Genomic DNA, 22,042 nt, shown 5'->3' with positions numbered 1-22,042 from the left:
TCACTTTATGTCCCACAATCCGGTCCAATCTTTGTCTGAAGACTTGGCTTCGGAAACTGTTTTAGTTCTGGGCTGATAGAGAATCCAGGGGCCGTGCTTTCCGCGGTTCCTCCAGTCTCAGTCAGACCATCAAGTCTGGTCTTTTCACTAGAATTTGAGTTCTGCAGCCCACCTTTCTCCTGCTCCATCAGGGACTCTCTGTCGTGCTTGCTGTCAGGGCAGTCATTGGTGGTAGCCAGGCACCATCTAGTTCTTCTGGTCTCAGGCTGATGAAGTCTCTGGTTTATGTGGCCCTTTCTGTCTCTTGGGCTAATACTTTCCTTGTGTCTTTGGTGTTCTTCATTCTCCTTTACTCCAGGTGGTTGGGACCAATTGATGCATCTCAGATGTATGCTTGCAAGCTTTTAAGACCCCCCAGACGCCACTCACCAAAGTAGGATACAGAACATTTTCTTAACAAACGTTGTTATGCCAATTGACCTAGATGTCCCCTGAAATCATGGTACCCAGACCCTCTACACCTGCTACTCTGTCCCTTAAAGTGTTTGATTGTATTCAGGAAACTTCTTAGCTTTGGTTTAGTCCAGTTGTGCTGACTTCCCCTGTATTGTGTGCTGTCCTTCTTTTCATCTAAGATAATTCTTGTCTACTATCTAGTTAGTGAATAACCCTCACCCTCCCTCCCCACCCTCGTAATCATCAAAGAATGTTTTCTTCTGTGTTTAAACCCTTTCTTGAGTTCTTATAATAGTGGTCTTACACAATATTTGTCCTTCTGTGACTGACTAAATTCACTCAGCATAATGCCCTCCAGATTCCTCCATGTTATAAGATATTTCACAGCTTCACCGTTGTTCTTTATCGTTGCGTAGTATTCCGTTGTGTGGATATACCATAATTTGTTTACCTATTCATCCATTGATGGGTACCTAGGTTGTTTCCATCTTTTTGCTATTGTGAACAACGTACAATGAACATGGGTGTGATGGCTCTTATTTCCCTAGGATATATTCCAAGGAGTGGGATAGCTGGATGGTATTGTACTTCTATTTCTAGCTTTTTAAGGAAGCGCCAAATCGATTTCCAAAGTGGTTGTTGATGCTTCTTTTTCTCATGTTCCAAATATTATTTTCCTCTATGTTCCTATTATCTTGTGTATGGCTTTCTTGACTCTAGACTGAGTTTCCTACCACAGTGGTTCTCAAGTTATGTGCTGTGGACACCTGGTGTTGTATAGTTAATGATGATGGACTGCTCATGAGACCTTGAAAGATGATTAAACTCTATTGTTTGTCTATTTCAGGGGTCGATAAACTTTTTCTATAAAGAGCCAGACAGTAAATGTTTTAGGATTTGTGGGCCATATGGTTTCTGTCACAACTACTCAACTCTGCCATTGTAGCATGAAAGCAGCCAGTCTATAAATGATCAGGTGTGGCTGTGTTTCAATTAAACTTTATTTCTAAAAATAGGTGGGGAGCTAGATTTGGTCTGCAAGTCACAGCTTGCCAACGCCTATTCTACAGGAAAACTTGAAAATAGCTGATCGTGGTTAAATCTGTAGTTTTAATTCATGCAAACATGCTTGTGATCAGTTAGTAAAGGTATGAAAACGCATGGTAGGAGCGCTACCCTTATCCCTGACCATAGCAGGCGTTAGTAATTGATCATGGAATTCTTTTCCACTGGATTGAACCTCATAATCTTTTTCAACAATGCTCTAGACACGCAATGAATCACAGATGGCATCTACTTACATCTTCAATATAGTATATAAATTTAACTAAATTGCTTTGAAATATGCCATCTAAGGTTAAAATAAGTAAATAAAATTTTGTGATATTTAATTTCAACACATGTGCTATGATATCTATTTCTTAGTGTTCTGCAAAGAAAATTGAGACTTCAAAGTCTACCACTAGCTGGACACGGTTTGAGCACAATGTCTTAAAATGATGTGTTCCAGGAAGGTCCTATTTTATTTATTTATTTTTCATCTTTGATATTATCCTATTTTTTAAAAATTTGTTTAATTGTACTTTAGATGAAGGTTTATGGAGCAAATAGTTTCTCATTAAACAGTCAGTACACATATTGTTTTATGACATTGGTTAACAACCCCATGACATGTCAACACTCTCCCTTCTTGACCTTGGAGGACCTTTTTTTTTTTGTGAAAATATACATAGCCAAAGTTACACCATTTAAAAAATTTCTACATGTACAATTCAGTGACATCGATTACATTCTTCCAGTTGTGCTGCTATTCTCACTATCCTTTTCCAAATTATTCCATCACCATTATCTTCAACTCACTGCCCCCTAGGCTTCCCATCAAAACTTTTGAGTTGCTGTTGTCAGTTTGATCTCATATAGATAATTCTTTATTTTTTTGTACCTTAGATGAAGGTTTACAGAACAAATAGTTTCTCGAACGAACAGTTAGTACACATATTGCCCTATGACAATGGTTAACAACCCCACAACGTGTCAACACTGTCCCTTCTCAACCTTGGGTTCCCTATCACCAGCTTTCCTCTCCCCTCCTGCCTTCTAGTCCTTGTCCCTGGACTGCTGTGCCTTATTACTCATGTTTTGTTTTATGAGGCTGTCCAATCCCCTGCTGAATGGTGAACCTCAGGAGTGACATCACCACTGAGCTAAAAGGGTGTCAGGGGCCATACTCTTGGGGTTTCTCCAGTCTGTCAGGACAGTAAATCTGTTTTTTTTTTTTTTTTGTGAGTTAGTTAGAATTTTGTTCTACATCCTTCGCCAGCTCTGTCCAAGACCCTCTGTTGTGATCCAGGTCAGAGCTGTCAGCGGTGGTAGCCGGCACCATCTAGCTGTACTGGACTTGGTCTGGTGGAGGCCTTGGTAGCTGTGGTCCATTAGTCCTTTGGACTAATCTTTTCCTTGTATCCTGTTCTCTTCATTCTCCCTTGCTCCCAAAGTGGAAGGTCCTATTTTAGAACCTTTTTCTAGAATATTCTCTTGCCCCTGTGTGACCAAAATCTACTCTTCTATAATTGAGGCTCTTCACCAGGCCACACCTCTGTAAATACCACCCCTATTCAGGACCTAGTTCCCACTGCCCTCTGTTTTGTATTAATGTTTGTGTTGTGTTAAACACCTGGAAGATGACATTAGTGTTGACTCTAGCCCTGTGCTATCGATGAGGGGTTGTGGATGAGTCCTGTGCAGAGCTGAGCCCTGAAGTCTAGGCGGGATTGGATGACGATACATGGGGCTGCTCTTTGAACCACAGGTATAACACACAACTAGCCCAGCTACATATGTGGTCTTGAATTCTGGCACCCAAACCTTTCTTCGGCACCCTCTGGAACTCAGTTATTGAAGTCCTCAGTGTCTTCAGCCTCCTCCCTGACCTTTTCCCTCACCTTCTTTCTCTTTCTCTAACTGAAATTTGGATCATTCCTGAAGACACTGCTTCTCCCAAAGCCACTCAGTGGGTGGATGGCTTTCCCTCTCACTCCATGTGCCAAGGTAGGTTAGATGGCCTCCACACGATGGCCTCCACACAGTTGTTCCTGTCTAAAGTTCTCAGCAATTCTGAAGTCATGCCATCAGACTAACTTCCAATCACCTCTCCTTCTTATAGTCATCAAAAGTTGAGCCCCTCTTCCATATTCCTTGAAGCAATTTTAGCATCATGCTCTTTCTTCCATCACTATTCCTGCCATCATTTGTGATAGACTTTGTCTCTCAGTTACTTGGTCTTATCATTTTCAATAAGTTTTGGTCACATTATAGACCCTGTCATTATGATAACTGCACCCCCTGAGAAATTCTCTATCACCACCTCCTGTCTTTTTGTTTGCTCCTGCTAGTATCTTGATTCTATCAATTCTTCAAACCCACTGACCTGACTATTGTCTTACATCCATTTTTTCCTCCATACCTACTTTAGCTTCATCATTGCAATCACTCCCTTAGCATACCTTCAACTCCCTTACTTTTCTCTTTTTCCATAGTACTCGTTTGGCAAAACCCCATCTCTGGCTAAATCTAACTTTCTGCTCCTTACTTGCCTGTTCTGAGCAGGTACGTGTGCCTGGGAAGAAACATAGAAGCATCCAGAATAGTCTCACTTTAAATCAACAGTATATGCCTAAAGTGGATCCTTGAGCAATCCTACATTTCCCTAGTTAATGTACCCTTCTAGATGAGTATTTTACACTTATTCCTCCTTCTCACTCAGCTGATGACCGTACTTCTTATTTTACTGAGAAAACAGAAACATGAAAACTACACGTTCCCATGAAAAAATTTACAAACCTACTACATCTGTAGCCATATACTCTGCTCTCCTTCTTTTGATGGATGATTGTCCATCTTCCCATTTAAGGCTAATTCTGCCTTTGACCCTATCCATCCCCCTCTTGCCTCCCTCAAGAACTTTGCTCCTTTAAGTGTCTCCCTCTATAATGGCTTATGGAGTCCTTGTGGCGCAGTGGTTAAGAGCTCAGCTGCTAACCAAAAGGTCAGCAGTTTGAATACACCAGCTGCTCTTTGGAAACCAATGGGATAGTTTTACTCTGTCCTGTAGGGTCGCTATGAGTCAGAATTGACTCAACAGCAATGAGTTTGTTTGGTTTTTTTGGTTATAATGGCTTATAAAACATGCTGTGATAACTTCCTGGAGCCTGGATCCCATTCTAGCTACCACCCTATTTCTCTGTTCCCCTTCAGAACACAATTTCTTAAAAGAGTTGTCTGTACTCAACTTCTAACTCACGTTCTCTCGAACCCACTCCAATCAGACGTTCATTCACACCATTCCTCCTCTATCTCTTTCATTAAGGTCATGGATAATCTCCACATCCCTAAATTCAATGGTCAATTCTCAGTCCTTTTTTATTCGATTCAGCGGCAGCATTTGGCACAGTTGATGACTTCCTCCTTCTTGAGACATTTTCATCACTTGGCTTCCAGGACCCCTTCTCTCTTAGTTTTCCTCCTACTTCACTGGCTACTTTTCTTCCCATGCTCTCATGCCAAATTCCCTTCCTCTTTTAAACCTGTTAACAATGGGGTCCCTGGGCACAGTCCCTTACCTCTTCTTTTCTCTAATTATGCTCATGCCTAGGTGATCTCATCCAGTCCTATAGCTTTATATACTAATCAATGTCAGATGTACATCTCCAGGCTAGATATATCCAGATTCACATTGAGCTGTCTACTTGCCATCTCCATTTGGATATTTAATTGGCTTAACATGTCCAAAATCAAATTCCTGATTGCCCCATCTTAATAAAATGGCAATACCACTCTTCTGACAGCTCAGGATAAAAACCTTAGAGTAATCCTTGGTGCTTCTTTTCCTCTCATACCCCACATTGACTTTGTTGTCAAATCCTGTTGGCTCAACCTTGGAAATATATCCAAAATCTAGCCACCTCCGTTGTAATACCCTCATTTAAGCCACCATCACCTCCTCCTGCAGGAGTGCTGAAATAACTTCATAACTGGTCTGTCTCTCTGTTCCTTTCCATGCCCCCTGTTATGGACTGAATTGTGTTGCCCAAAAATATGTGTTGTAAATCCTAACCCCTATACCTGCAGATATAATCCCATTTGGGAATAGGGTTTTCTTTATTATGTTAATGAGGCCATATCAGCATAGGATATGTCTTAAGCTAATCACTTGTAAAATACAAAAGTAGCAGATTAGGCACCGAAGCAAGGAACCTAAAGAAGCTGAGACAAAGGTTTTCCACCAGAATGGACAGAGAAAGCATTCCCCTAGAGCTGGAGACCTGATTTAGGAATTCTAGCCTTCCTAAACTGTGAAAGGGAACCCTGGTGGCATAGTGGTTAAAAGTTCGGCTGCTAACCAAAAGGTTGGCAGTTCTACTCTGTCCTACTGCGTTGCTATGAGTTGGAATCGACTTGACCGCAATGGGTTTAAACTGTAAGAAAACAAATTTTTGTTTGTTAAAGCCACCCACTTGTGGTATTTGTTACGGCAGCACTAAAAGCCTCCCCTACGGTTTCTTCTCCCCACCATAATCAGAATGTTTCTTTAAAAATGTAAGATAATTCTGAAATCAAGATAGTGGTGATGGTGCTACAATTTTTGTGAATATACTAAAAACATTTGAGAAGGTGAATATTATTGTATGTGAATTATATCTCAATAAAAAAGTTAGTGAAATCACTCTGCCTGGAATTTCCCTACTTCTTTTTTTTTTTTTTTTAATCTAATTCAAGAAATGTTAAAATACGATCAGTTTATCCCTGACTCTGAATCTTTGTTTCCATTATTCTCTTGCATGGAATTATCGTCTCTAAATCATCTCTACCTCAAAGGCAAGTTAGTTGTTTTCTCTTTCAACAAAACCATTCTTCTAAACAAACAGTGCTTTCTTCTTTGCTCCTTTTTTGTCAGCAAATCTACGACTGTCTACCTAATGCTCAAGCCAAAAACCTCCACACAGTTTTCTTGAGTCCTCATCTCCATCACCTCAAACCTCACTGACTGTCCTGCTTCTCTATCTTCAGGCCACCATTCCAGTCAAAATTACCATCTCTTTCATCTGTTTGGTATCCAGCAAAGCGAAATACACAGTAAAAAAAACACACCTCATAATGACATTCCATTTAATGGATGTCCATGGTATCTAGGCAGAAGATAAAATGACCCACTGTACAAAGGCCTACATGATCAGGCTCTGGCCTACAACTCCAGACCCATCTTTCTGCCCTAGTGTTCCATATTAAAGCTACAAAGAACTCTTTTCTGAGAGTACACATTTCCCTTGACTCAGGCCTTTGAACATACTATTCTTCTAAGATGACTTTTTCTGGCTAATTCACGGCATTTAAGACCAGCTTGAGGGTCACTACTTCAAGCAAGTTTTTCCTGACCAGGCTGGCCCTCCCTGTCATGTGCTCCCACAGCACTCAGCATCTTCTCCTTGCATAATTGCACCCTTGATTCCTTATTCATCATCTGGCTTCTCTACCTGATGGTAAGCTATGCCATGAGAGCAGGACCATGTTTGTCTTGTTCACCTCTATATCTGTTGTATCCATCCTACATTAAGTGCTTAAATCTGTTGTATCCATCCTACATTAAGTGCTTAATAGAGAGGGGTTAAAGTGAATTCTAGTCCCTCCATATGCATCCTTGTCTTAAATCATCTGGCACTTACAGGCTCTACCATTTTATAGAATATGTTATACTATCTTTAATTCTTTTGGGTTGTAAGCCTTTGCAGATAGAGACTGACTTGGAAGCCCACCCCGCCCCACAAAAAAACCTAAACCAAACCCATTGCTGTCAAGTCAATTCCGACTCATAGCAACCCTATAGGACAGAAAGTAGAACTGCCCCACAGGGTTTCTAAGGAGCACCTGGTGGTTTCGAACTGCCGACCTTTTTTGGTTAGCAGCCGTAGCTTTTAACCACTGTGCCACCAGTGCTCAATATACCTGTGGGTGGGCCGGTATTCTGTACCTGGTAGGTCTCGATGGGGCGGTTTTCCATGTTGAGATCCCAGACTTTAACGGTCAGATAGTCCCTGGTCATGATGTACCTCCCACTGTGGCTGAACTTCACATCTGAAATCGAAGAGATGATTTCAGAGAAAAACGACCTGTTGCTTGGATCTTCCGGCTCTTCAAAAACTGTAGAACAAAAACAAAAAAAGATCAATTTAGCAATCCTTATCAAGTGACTCTATCATGTTTGGGCTAGCTAGAAATTGAACAGTCTAACTTAAAGTCAGTTCGAAAAAGCTGCCATTGGTTTTCATGTTTTCCTTCTCATGCAAGGACTGGCCTGGATCTCTCTCTCCATCCATAGGTCTGGCACTGACTGTTCCCAAGCTCCAGATCTATATGTCTAACTAACTATGTTTCATACTTCTCCTGGTGTCTGGATGTCACGGCACGTATCAAAATCTGGAGTCATCGTAGATGCTTAAAAACTTTTTTTTTTTTTTTAACAGCTTTATTAAGAATATAATTCACATACCATAAAATTCACTCATTTAAAAGTATACAATTAAGTGGTTTTTAGTATAGTCAGAGAATTATGCAACCACAATCTCATTTTCTAATCACCCCAAAAAGAAACCTGTACCCATTACCAGTCAATCCCCCTTCCCAACCACCCCAACCCTTGCAACCCAGGCAACCACTAATTTACTTTCTGTTTCTATGGACATTTCAGATACATAGAATCATACAATATGTGGTCTTTTTTGACTGGCTTCTTTCATCTAGCATAAAGTTTTCAAGTTTCATCTATGTTGTAGCATGAATCAGTACTTCATTTTTTTATTGCCGAATAATATTCTGTCATCAGATGGAATATTATTCAGCAATACCACATTTTATTTATCCATTCATCCAGCTGATGTACATTTAAGTTATTTCTGCTTTTTGGCTATTATGAATAATTCTGCTCAGAACATTTGGGTACAATCGTTTTCAATTCTCTTGGGTATATACTTAAGAATGGAATTGCTGGGTCATATGGTAACTCTTGTTTAGCATTTTGAGGAATTGTCAGACTGTTTTCCAAAGTGACTGTACCATTTTACATTCCAATGAACAATGTATGAGAGTTCAATTTTTTCCACATTTGTCTATTATAACCTATAGTATTAGATTTTTTTTTTTTTTCACCTACCCCCATCCTACATACACTTCTCTATTCCACTCTTTTGTGTACGCTGTCCATGCCTCTGGAGCCCTGGAGAACTGGTTAAGAGCTCAGGCTGCTAACTAAAAGGCTGGCAGTTCAAATCAACCAACTGCTCCTTGGAAACCCTATGGGGCAGTTTTACTCTGTCCTATAGGGTCGCCATGAGTTGAAATCAACTCGATGGCAATGGCTTTGGTTTTCTGGTTTGGTCCATGCCTATTTGCTCTGATATGAAGGCTCTTATGATCTCTCTTGATAGTTTCAATTGGCTCCTACTTAGAAAAGGCTAGCTCCTCCGTATTATATGGAACACCATCATGAGCTGCCTCTAACTTGTCTTTCTACCTTGATTTTAAACTTCTCAGATTTTGACATTTCCCATTTCTGTGCTTTGCGCAATCAGTCCTTCTTCATTTATCCAAGTTCTTTTCTGCTACATTCATACACCTTATTGTTATGGATTGAATTGTGTCTTCAAAATGATACACTGAAGTCCTAACCCCTGTACCTGTGAACGTGGTCTTGTTTAGAAATAGGGTTTTTCTTTGCAGGCATTATTAGTTAACAAGGTCATACCATAGTTGGTGTGTCTTAATCCCTTCTGATTGGTGTCTTATAAAAGGAGAGAACAGATAGGAAGACAAAGTGACATACAGGGGAAAAACACAATGTGAGGCTCCATCTATAAACCAAGGGAACGCCAAGTAATGCTTGGTGCTTCCAGAAGCTGAATGAGACAAGGAAGGATCTTCCCCAAGAGCCTTCAGTGAGAGAACATAGCCCTAAATTTGGACTTCTAGCTACCAGAGCTGTGAGACAATTAAATCTCTGTTCTTTAAAGTCAGTCACCTTGTGTTTTTTTTTGTTCTGATAGCCACAGGAAACTAAGACACTCATCCTCTCTACATCTTATAGCCCCAGATGATCTTTTCTTTCTCTGAAGTCCTATCATGCTTGACCCGGCCCATTTATTTACATTTGCTCAGGTCCTCTCTTACAGTGACGGTATCATTTCTCATCTATTATTTAACAATTCAAGGGTTTGTCTTATCTCCTCAACGCCTTAATCTCCTCAATCCAAGCTCCTTGAGGGCAGAGTTTTGGTTTTACTTATCTTTGTATCCACAGTCTTACACACAAATGTTCAACATATATTTGTTGCTTGCCTGGAATCAAACCCAGATAAATTAACATATTCTTTGCCTTGTGGGCTTAGCATGTATTAGCACATATTAGTTTGAATCACACATATTTGCCAATATCCAATTATTTCTGACATACAAAAATGGCAGTTGAGTATGGTTCAGTCTAATAAGTGTTTATATCACAATTTTAGGCTGAACCAAACACCAGCCTCTAGGTTGCTGAGTTAATTTATCCATGGCTTTTTTCCTGAATGCTCAACATACTCATATAGCATCAAATAGCATCAAATTTCATATACATAGAGTTCAAGTTCTTTCCAACTTTGCTGAATTAAATCATGAGCCAAAACAAAATTTTAATTTTGACAGTACCATTTAAGAGAATAGCAAAAACTCCCCCACAAACTCAATCAATTAGAATTGAACTTGAGGATTTAATAGAAAAACATAAGTTCATTACAGTCGCTGAACCAATGTCTCCGTGCCCTTATCTGCTGGGCTTTAATCAAGCATGTAATAGATGAAAACCTCTGGATTCTTATTGTAGCCTCCTATCTGAGGACTAGATATGAAGAAAATTTTCACATTAGTTTCGATTCAAGGCAGTCTCATTAGGACTCCCGTTGCCATTGAGTCAATTCTGACTCACAGCAACATTCTAGGACGGAGTAGAACTGCCCTGTAGGGATTCCAAGGCTGTCAAAGTTACAGAAGCAGACGACTGCCACAGCTTTCTCCCATGGAGCAGCTGGTGAGTTTGAACTGCCGACCATTTGGTTAGCAGCTGAGCGCTTGACTGCTGCACCATCAGGGCTAAGGACTTCTTAGAAAATTGGGCCTGACGCATGCAAAAATTTTAACAAAACATCTTAAGAGCAGCGGCAGCCCCCAAGGCTTGGTCATGTCCAACCTGATGCACCTACAGATAGCCTGAGATGATAAGGGGGATGGGCTTAGCAAACTGAGCTCTGGAGTCAGATTCAGTTCCTTCAGTTTCCCCAGATGCAAAAATGGGGAAAATAATAGTACCTACCTCTGAAGTTTGTGAGGGTTAAGTGAGATGCTGCATGAAAAGCCCTGTGCTCAAAAAAATGTTTGTTAGTTGCTATTTTTATGATCACCAGCAGTGTATGCTGCTTCTGTGTGGGTCAATCATACGTCATTCATCAAGACTCTTGAGAATAACCTGTAGGTTATTTAATGACATATGGAATGATTTAAAAGAAACCCTTTCAATTTTATACCTAGGAACCTGTTCTCCAAATACTTGGCATATCGATGATGAGAGTCAAAGCCTTCAGTATGGATTATGCCTGAATGTGAAGAAAATGAAAATCTTCACAGCTGGACCGATAAACAACATCAGAGAAAATATTAAAACTGTTAAAAATTTCATTCTACTTGGATCAACAATCAACGTCCATGGAAGCAGCAGTCAAGAAATCAAATGACATATTGCACTGGACAAATCTGCTGCAAAAGACCTCTTTAAAGTTTTTAAAAACAAAGATATCGCTTTGATGACAAAAGTTCACCTGACCCAAGCCATGATCTCTTCAAACTTCTTATATGCGTGCAAAACCCGGACAATGAAAAAGGAAGACAGAAGAATTGATGCCTTTGAATTATGGTGTTGGCAAAGAATACTGAATATACACAGTGGCTCTCCAGAAAAATGAACAGTCTTATAGGATATACAAACAGAATGCTCCTTAGAAGCGCGGATGGTGAGACTTTGGCTCACTTTCTTTGGACACTTCATCAGGAAAGACCAATTGCTAGAAAAGGATATCATGTTTGGTAGGGGAAAACAAGGGACATCCTCAGTGAAATGGATTGATACAATAGCAGCAACAGTGGACTCAGACAATCATGAAGATGGAGCAGGACTGGGCAATGTTTAATTCTGTTATATATAATGCCACCATGAGTTGAAGCCAACTTGACGGCAACAACAAAAACAACAGTGTAGCAATATTGTAAAGTTTCAAAATGACACCCCTACAAGACAGAAGGGAAATGAAAGAAGACAACTCTTTAATCAGCCCACCGGTAACTGCTTACAGAGAACCTGTTTTATGTAGGACACAGAGGGTAGGATACAGATAATGTACCAGCATAGATAGTTCTTTGCGGTTCATGAAACATCTATGTATATGTGAATGTTAATATCAACTCCATGAATTCTTCCATTTATTCAGCAGTAATGTTTCCTAATGTTAATAATTACTGTTTATGGAAAGCTTACAGTATTTCAGGCCCTATGCTTTACATGTTTTATCTCATTTAATCCCTAAAACAATACTATAAAACAGGATGGCTATGATTCCTTATTTTACAGATATGGAAAACTGAGGCACAGAGAGGTTTTTAACCTGTCCAAGGACATACAGCTAGACCAAACTAGAGCTGCTACTGGAACTCAGGTCTCTCTGACTCCAGAGTCTTTGGTCTTCATCCTGGTGTAATTCTGACTTGTACCATGTACAAGACCTTATTATAGGAGCTGCAAGAAGATACCAGGTTAGAATTGTGAACTAGAAATGACCATTACCAATTTAGACTGGCCCTAGGTGCTTGCATCTAAAAATCTGACTTAACTGTTATCTTCCAAACTTATATTCTCTTGAGACTTAATCACGGTAAAGCTGAAAAACCCTTGCACCTATGACAAATGAAAGAAAGGACGTGTGGCCCAATCACAAACTTGCCCTCACTTTGCTTAAATGACAACTTTCTAGAACCTATCCCTTTTTTCTCTACTAACTTCCTCAAAGTTCTGTAAAAAGAGACTACTATCTTTCTCAAATTGAAGTCTTTGGTATCGCCTCTTGACTGCCAGCCTTCCTTAATTTGGTTTACTCCCAAATAAAATCTTTCTTTGTTACAATTTTTTTATAACTCGACTCCAGAATCTGCCATTTTACAGAATCTACATATAATCCTGGAATTGTAGTTCTGAAAAGGTATTTAATGATTATTAGTCTTACTCTACCCTTTTTATACAGGCAAAGAAATTAGGACCCAGAAGTGACTTGCCCAAGTTCACAGTTGGCATGGGCACCCAAATGTCCAACTACTGGGTCAGTACTTCTCCCATTATACCACATAATCCCTGCAGGTAAATGAATTGTTCCAGAACCAACTTTGGGACTCCCACGTTGGAAGTAAGACAGACACATCACAGTGAAACAGCCATTGAGGATGAAGCATATGAAGGTTGCAATGGGTTTTGAGTGGGGGCGAGAGTCCTTAAGAGAATGAATCCATTTCAAACACTTAAGGAGCATGGCCACCACACCAAGGGGTCCAAAAGCTCCAGCCTCACATCACCACTGGCAGGTGTAAAGCAGGGACCCAAGGATTCTGCATGACTCTGTCAGGACCCTCACCAAAAGCCCCAGGCCAGCCTTCATCCCTGGGCTCTAACTGCTGTGGCCTGTCAGCAACAGAAGACCTTCCTGCATCTTCCCCCCACCCCCAATTTATGGCACGGACATATATTTTACTTAGTTGTTTGGCTCCCCCACTAGAATGCAAGTTCCATGAGGGCAAGGATTTTTTTTGTCCTGCTATATTTCCCAGAACATAGTAGGTGCTTAATAAATATATGTTAAAGCAATGAATATTGACAAACCATTTCAACTTTTAAATGAAAACTATACCTATTTATTAATTAAAGCAGGTCCTACTAAAAGGGACCTATTTAGGTAATGCTTTCTTTACCCCAAATTCAAGTTTAAGTCCTTGAAAAGTCTAAAAAAGTACATTTCATAGGAAGTCATTTGTAATTCAACATTTTCACTAATTCTGGCTGAGCAACCATTTGTCAGTTATTATTTAAATGGCTCTTAAGTGTATACAGGGAATCCCTGGGTGGTGCAAATTGTTAACATGTTCGGCTGCTAACTGAAAGGTTGGAGGTTCAAATCTACCTAGAGGCACCTCAGAAGAAAGGCCTGGCAATCTACTTCTGAAAAATCAGCCACTGAAAATTCTATTCAGCACAGTTGTTCTACTTTGACACACATGGGGTCGTCATGGGTGGGAAGTGACTTGATGGCAACTGGTAGTAGTTGGTATGTGTATACGCATGTACCATACTTAGTACGTTACCTAGAGCTTATGAATAAAAAATACCTATTGAATGCATGCACGCCAGATCCCACGCAGAAGACACAATAATGGACAAGACAGACCCAGCCCTACTCTCATGGAACTTACAGGCTACAGGAGGAGACAAATGTTAAAAAATTAAGCAAATTAAAGTTGTGAGATTTTACTGTGCGATTTATCAGAGTGTCAAAAAGGTGTGGGGAGCTGGCCAGTGGACTGCAAATGTGTGTTCCATGTAATTTACTTCCCACGCTTCCTGCCACCCCATCAATATCTGAAATGCTCAAAATTTGTCAAAAGTCATATAACAGTATCCAGTGCCGAAGCACAGATGTTGAGACAAATCAGAACTGGCATTTCTTCTGGGGACCCTTGGGCTTGGCAACTGAAATCCTGCTGACCTGCAGGGTTTCCAACTAGCTCCCAGAAAAGAGAGACATCAAGATAGGAAGAGAGCTAGGGTGCAGAGAAGATCTTTACTTCTTTTGTAAGGAAGTAGTGTTGATGAGACTCCTAATAGCCCAGACACAGCCTATGGGGAGATGTCAGGTTTGCTGATGAGGATGGTGTTATTACTTGGAGACCTCGATAATAACAGTAATAGCAATAATAATGGCATTGGCTAACATTTCTTGGTCTTCCTGCTTTGCAACATTATCCCATTTAATGCTTAAATTTATGAGGGAGGTACTACCAGTGTCCTCATTACAGATAAGGAGACAGACCAAAACAGGTTAAGTAATTTAAATAACCCTGGCCGTTCAGCTAGCAAGTAGTAGAGCTTAGCCTTCAACTTGGACAATCTAGCTGCCTAACTATTATACTGCCTCCAGTCAGGCCTTTCCTTGCTTTGTCAATATCACACCCCTGTTGAAAATAGTCAAGTCACCCTGGACTTCCCCATGTTCTAGATATGCCTTGCTCATTCCCACTTCCATGCTGCTGTTCCTCCTTACCCCTCCCTGTATCCATCATGGAGTACTGGAAAGAACATTGGGTCAAGGATGCTGGGCTGGAATTCAAGCTGGGCACAGATGAACACCAAAACCAAACTCGTTGCCATCAAGTTGATTCCTACTCATGGTGACACCATATGTTACAGAGTAGAACTGAGCTCCATAGGGTTTTCTTGGCTGTAATCTTTACGGAAGCAGATTGCTAGGCCTTTCTTCTACAATGGCTTGCTGCGTGGGTTCAAACAGCCAACCTTTTGGTTAGTAGTCAAGAGTGAACAATTTGTGCCTACCCACAGACCTTGGGCATGAAGAAGGCAGCTGTTAATAATACCTACCATCTACTGAAAACGTATAATGTGTGTATTATACATATTAGCTCATTAATATTTGTAAGTATTGTAACTTTCTCTTTTCCACAAATTAGCCAAATCAATCAACTCAGGCACAGAGGTTATACAGCTCGTAGGTGGCAGAGCCAGGATTTGAACTCAGACAGTCTGTCTCTCACGGGACGACCCTAGGTAACTGCCTCTTCTCTGGGCTTGTTTCCTTCTCTGTAATAAAAAGGAATTAGGATGGTCTACAAGGTCCCTTCCAGCTCTTAGTTTATATGAAATTCCACTGGTCTTTCAATTTCCTTCTCCTAATACCTATTATACAGGGTAGCCTTCCCAAAGGGACTTTAGCAGAACAATAAGCCTATGATATGTCAGTTATTCAGATTCTGAGGTCAAATATGCTTGGGAAACTTCAACCCTATTTTGGGGGTTGATGATGCACATTAGCCTATTAAAGGTGCTGAGAAGTTTCATGGTTTTTTTTTTTTTAACCGTTCTTTAATCCAGGATTTCTCAACCTGGGCACTGATGACACTGTGGGTTGTATAATTCTTTGTTGTGAGGGGCTTTCATGGACATTGTACGATGTTTAGCAGCGTCTCTGGCCTCTATACCCTAAATGCCAGTAGTGATTCCCCCAATTCTGACAATGTCTCTGGACACTGCCAAATGTCCCCTGGAGGGAATAACTGCCCCTGGTTGAGAACCATTGCTTTAACCCTATTTTCTCAATTTGATTACAGCCCCTCTCCCAACTCCATTTTATTTTTTTTGGCAAATCACTTGCAGCTCGGTATTTCTGTAGTACAGGTTTCCTCAGGACACATTTTGGGTAACAATGCTATAGCCGAAATCAACTAATACTTCCTATTAAATCCTATAGGGTATACCATGTGCCCTGTTGTAGACATGTTTTATACTGTAACATGTAGAGATATGAATACATCTCTGTGGAGCTCTAAGTCTCCTGTGTTTGATGGTTCCTTCACAGTGACGAGTCCAGGGCTATTTACCTAGGAGGTCTCAGGTAACTGACTAAATGAATAAGAGTTCTGGGAAAGAGTTGAAATCACAATTAAGAGAGAGGTGGGGTTGAGAAGAAAGCTGCAGCCATTCAATACAACTGCGGAGAAGGCAGTGGAAAGGAAGCGTACATTGTGCTGGTCATGGACACTGAGGGAAGGAGGAGACAGAACAATAGGTAAACCATTGCAAAGGCTGTCCTGGGAACTCACAATGGACACTACAGAGAAACTCACACCCATGGTGAAGGAGGGGACCCAAGGCTACCATGGATGATCCTAATGGCTGCCTCATTCTCATCCCCTGTGGTGTGATAGTTAAGAGTGTATGCAGGTGGTCTCCAGGTCAGCGGGTTGCTCACAGGTATGAAGCCTTGGACAAATGGAAGGCTAAGCTTCATTTTCCTTATCTATAAAATGGAGAATCGTTCCAATGGGCATGGGGTCACCATGAGTTAGGGGCTGACTTGACGGCAGCTAACAACAACCTTCCAGGGTGGTTGTGAAGATAGATGAGATCTTTCATGTCAAGCACTTAGCACAGTGCCTGTCCCCAATATGCAATGAAAGGCAGCAGCCATGCAGAAGTAGGCACTGTTAAGGCAAGGTTGGTGTGATGTGAATCCAAAATCCTGATGCATTCTTCCATTTGGGCTAGATCTTAAGAGCTACACATTGTCATACTGATTTCTAGGTCTTCTGTCTGTTATACAGACACACAATAGCTTCTCTCAGGACTATCACTTGAAATCCACTCTCCTAAATATGCGTGTCTCTCATTTGGTGTGGAACAATGAACCACCCTGGCTTTTAAGACTCAGGCAGATGAGGAGGGGATTCCAGGAAGCCAGTCAGGAGGATGTAAAAGTTTGTTCACGACGAAAAAGGAACCGATTGAGAACTGTGCACAGGGTTTTGAATTGCTCACTTCTGCTGACATTTCTTCTAGGGAGCAGCACAGCTGGCAGGCTTTCCGTTCAGAGACGTGGTTGACAATATCCCCATAATGGGGGCACAACTGGCAATTTTCCTACAGAGTGAGGCAGATGGCAATTTTCCTTCAGAGATATGCGGGTAACAGTTTTGCCCCTGGAGAGAAATGGCTCGCCGATTGAGAGGCAGCCAATAATTTTTATGATACAGAAGACATATCCAATAATTTTGCCCAATGAGAGAAATGGCCGACAATTTTCCCACGGAGAGTTAGAACTACCTCAGACTCATAATGCTGGCCCTTTTCCAGCCCAGGGCAGTGAGAAAAGAAGTTTAAGATTTAATTAGTGGCTAATGTACTATTGTTCTATGGGTCTAATGACACTGTCTCCAGACATGGACTTGGAGAAGAGAATTTGGATGATATGAAGACTCAGACTCAGACCCAGACCGAGGATTCTGAATTGGGAAATAATGAAGCCCAGTTACTTAACACTTGCAATTTGCTTTTCAAATGTTGTGGTTGTTAGCTGCCATTGAGTTGGCCTCTAACTCATGGCGACCCCATGCACAACTGAAGGAAACACTGCCCAGCCTGTGCCATCCCCATGATTGGTTTCCGATTAGATCATTGAGATCCATAGGGTTTTCATTAGCTGATTGTCAGAAGTAGATTGCTAGGCCTTTCTTCCTAGTCCATCTTAGTCTGGAAACTCCTGTTCAGCTTCATAGCAATACGCAAGCCTCCAGTGACACATGGGTGGTGGCTGCTCATGAGATGCACTGGCCTGGAATCGAATCTGGAATCTCCCGCATGGATGACAAGAATTCTGTGACTGACCCACTAATGACCTCGGCTCTTCATTAATTTCACAACAGTTGTTCCACAGTGAATGTTGTAGCAATGCACAGCATGATGGAGAGTGAGAAGTTAACAATCTAGAAGAGGAGATTATATTGGTCCCGAATTTTTATTTTCAGATGGAAAAGACATGAAAAATTCAAGAGAGGAGAAATGATGAGACAATGGGCCGATGTTACCAGGTAAGGATTAATGATAAGCTAAACCATGAATGATCAATAAGAACTGATCACAGGTGGGCAAACCTTTTCTGAAAGGGCCAGATAATAAATATTTTACGCTTTGTGGGTGGTTTGGTTTCTGTTGCAACTACTCAGCTCTGCTTCAGCTCCGCCATTGCAGCACGAAAGCAGCCATAGGCAAGATGTATGTCAATGAACATGTATTCCAGTAAGGCTTTATTTATGGACACTGAAATTTGACTTTCATATAATTTGTTATGTGTCACAAAAGGGTATTTTAAAAATATTTTTTTAACAATTTAAAAATGTAAAATCCATTCTTTGCCAGCAAGTTGTACAAAAACAGATGGTGGGCTGGATTTGGCTTGCAGGCCGTAGTTTACTGGTCCCTGATGATTTCTGGGGAGTAAGAGGGGTACATTCTGTGCTAGACAGGAGAATTAGTATGAGCACATGGTTGAGGTAATAAATACTTTTTTGGGGAACAGGGAAGACCCTAAGTCTGGTTGGTACGGAGAGATCAGGGGGAAGGGCAGGAAGAAGAGATCAGGGTTTAGGAAACTGCAAGTTGCCTTCCTCAGGTATGTCTCTCTGGATGGTGCCGGGAGAAGTTCACGCCCTTTGGGGTCAGACACACACAAGCTGGAGCCTTTACTCTACTCTTGTCCATTCACAGGTGGAGTGGATTGTTTTTGTCAATTGTCTTCACTTCTCTAAGGCTCAGCGTCATCTTTAAAATGTAAACATCATACTTTGCATGGTTATCAGAGTCAAATGAGATAAAAGAAGATAAAGCACTTAGCACAGTGCCTATCTGGCACATGGTCAGAAGTCAACAAATACCAGTGCCACACACCAGTCAACCAGTGTTTACTGATATTCCACCTGATAGGTGGAAGGCACAATGACAGGTACTGGGGTTACAAGAGTGAGTAGGATAGATAACAAGGCCCCTGTGCTATTAGTACATCGTTCAACAAAGCTTGGGCACAGTTACTTATCATGGCTGGGGGCTCCTCTCCTCTCTTAAAGGGATAAATATTGTCATTTTTCTCCCCGTGGAAGGCAGAATAATGGCTCCCCAAAATGTCTACATAATCCCCAAAATGTATAAATCCTAATCTTTGGAACTTGTAAATACGTTATGTTACATGGCTAGGGGGGATTAAGGTTTCAGATGGGATTCAGTTTGCAAATAAAATGACCTTGAGATGGAGAGATTATCCTGGATTTTTAAGGTGGGCCCAATGGAATCAATCACAAAGGTCCTTATAAGTGGAAGAGGGAGGTATGAAAGTCAGTGTCAGAGTGATGTGATGTGAAAAAGACTCGACCAGCCATTGTTGGTTTTGAAGATGGAAGGGGGCCACTAGCCAAGGAATGCGAGCTATCTCTAGAAGGTGGAAAAGGCGAGGAAACAGATTCTCTCTTACAGCCTCCAGAAAGGAACACAGCCCTGCCAACACCTTGATTTTAGCCCAGTGAGACCATTTTGAACTTCTGACCTCCAGAACTCTAAGATAATACATTTATGTTGTTTTACGCCACTAAGTTCACTAAGTTAGTGGTATTTGTTACAACAGAAATAGGAAACTAGTCCCCCTCACCCCACTTTCCTCGTATTGTCAATATGGGGAGGGAACAGAGTTTCCCCCTTGCTAGTGAGCTACTCTCACTTCCCTGGTCCCAGGGCCAGCTCCCTCCCCTGCCAGGGAAGGAGGGCAGAGCTGGCTGCCTTTGGGCATGGACTGCAACAGGTTCACTGCTCCCAAGGGAGCTGATGAATCTCCACACCTTAGCCACCCCTTCCTCCCAGTATTCCTGCTACTGCTACTGTACCCCCAGGCTGATACAGTCCAGAGAAACCAGAACAGAGTAGCTTCAAAGACAGAGCAAGCTAAACCGCTCAGAGATAATCAGGACTTGGCAGTAGAATGTGAGACCATATGTGATCCATCTTTGTGCTGGATAAAGCTTCCCAAAGCAACACCACTTCTCTGCTCAGACCCTTACAGTAGTTCCTCATTGCTGACAGCCAACAGCATCACACCTCGGCCTGGCATTAAAGGCCCTTCATATCAGACCCTCAGTCAGCACTTCATATCATTGCCCACTCAATACTCTCCTGCTCAAACATTCCACTGCAGTGTGATGGGTTTACTTAACATTTGCACCAAGGTCAGAGAACTCATGTCTCCAAGGGCTAGACAGGTAGTGAAATCGGTGAAGCATTATGAGTAGACAACAGGGAATGGTGGGGACTGTGGCAAACTACAGTATCCACACCCTATAAAGATGGCAGTTTCCACTCGGCTCCAGCTGATGGCTGCCATGTAGGAATATGGCCAGCATTGCCAGATCATCTCATATGTAAGGTTTAAATTTTTCTGAGGAATCCATTTTTAATGCTAGCAACTTATTTAAAAAATTTCTCACTCCCTAATTCATCTCTAAGCCACATGGACCATAGTTTGTGACCTCTGCTTTACACCCTGTCATAACGATGGCCAACATGTATAGAGCACTTAGCATATGCCAGGACTTGATCCTTGCTCTTTCCCCACTTACCCCTGCTCCCTGGTTTCTCTGAATCCTATTTAACCTTCAGGGCTCAGTCTCTTCCAGGGAGCCTTCCTGGACTGCCTCAGTCCACTGCATCCTCTCCTTCCTCCTACTGGTTAATTTGGCTATCTTCCATACCCGCTTGTTATTATAACAACAATTTTAAACAAGTACTGGTTCAGAATTCATAAGGAGCTAAGTAACTCCAGTTCATGGAATGGGCCCCACAGAAAGAAGACACCGGTGATAAACAGCACCTGTTAGCCTTCAGGCAATGTGCGGGCTAAGAATCATCTCCATTTTCACAGCTGAGGAAATGGAGGCCTGAAGAGGCTGGGGTCCAAAGGGCCATGTGGTCCCTGAGTCCACACAAACGTTGAATATCCTGTGGACTGCCAAAGAATGAACAAATCAGTCTCAGAAGAAACTCAACCAGAATGCTCCTTAGAAGAGAGGATGGCGAGACTTCATCTTGCTTACTTTGGACACGTCATCATGAACCGCCAATCGCTATAAAAGGACATTATGTTTGGTAAAGTAGAGGGTCAGTGAAAACAATGGAAACCCTCAATGAGACGGATTGACACAATAGCCTTAACAATGGACTCAAACATATCAATGATCATGAAGATGGCACAGGACCAGGCAATGTTTTGTTCTGTTATACATAAGGTTTCCATGAGCTGAAACTGACTTGACTGCAACTAACAACAACAAGAGCTCTAGGATTAAACCTTTCTCATGAGAAGCCTCAGCCGGAGTCTGTGATCCAGATGGGGGAAAGTGAGAACCTGGGTTTAGCTGAGGGCTCACACGTCAATCTCAGGGCTGAATCTGGGCTAACATCCACAGACAAGTTCATTAACTGGGGGCCCGTTTGTCCTCCTTTTGTGAGGAATAATTATGTATTAGCCAAGCAGGGCCAGCGCCTTTATGAGAACTGCCATGCTGGGAAAATATTGATTGAAGGAGGTCTCTGAACACGTTCTCTCCAGCAGCAGCAGTGAAGGGGGCGGCTGCAGTCCAGACAAGATGATGAGCTGGCAGTGGGTATCTTGACCTGAGCCTAATTAAGAAATCTATTAACAGTGAGGCCAGGCTTTACAGCATGCATATTTGGTCTTTCACTCCATTATATCCCTCTCTCTGTAGGATTGGCTAAGAGATCTGTGGCTTCATCCTCAGACTGTGGGATTACACAATCCTACAGCCAGTGGGCTCCAGGAACATGACGCAGTGTCCGCAGGTCCCG

At 41.7% G+C, this 22,042-nt stretch overlaps 1 protein-coding gene across 7 annotated transcripts in view; it reads right to left on the bottom strand.

Moving 5' to 3' along the window:
* Nucleotides 1–22,042, bottom strand: part of PPP2R2B (protein phosphatase 2 regulatory subunit Bbeta) — a 566,434-nt gene that overhangs the window by 16,308 nt on the left and 528,084 nt on the right. For all 7 annotated transcript variants that reach the window (XM_004384934.2, XM_004384935.2, XM_004384940.2 and 4 more), the window contains one exon: nt 7,481–7,650. In XM_004384934.2, the coding sequence (XP_004384991.1) occupies nt 7,481–7,650 (170 nt within the window). The remainder of the gene's footprint in view (nt 1–7,480; nt 7,651–22,042) is intronic.

Source organism: Trichechus manatus, unplaced genomic scaffold (genome assembly GCF_000243295.1).
Source record: "Trichechus manatus latirostris isolate Lorelei unplaced genomic scaffold, TriManLat1.0 scaffold00130, whole genome shotgun sequence".
NCBI classification, from domain to species: domain Eukaryota; kingdom Metazoa; phylum Chordata; class Mammalia; order Sirenia; family Trichechidae; genus Trichechus; species Trichechus manatus.
This window is presented reverse-complemented; position numbering and strand designations above follow the sequence as displayed.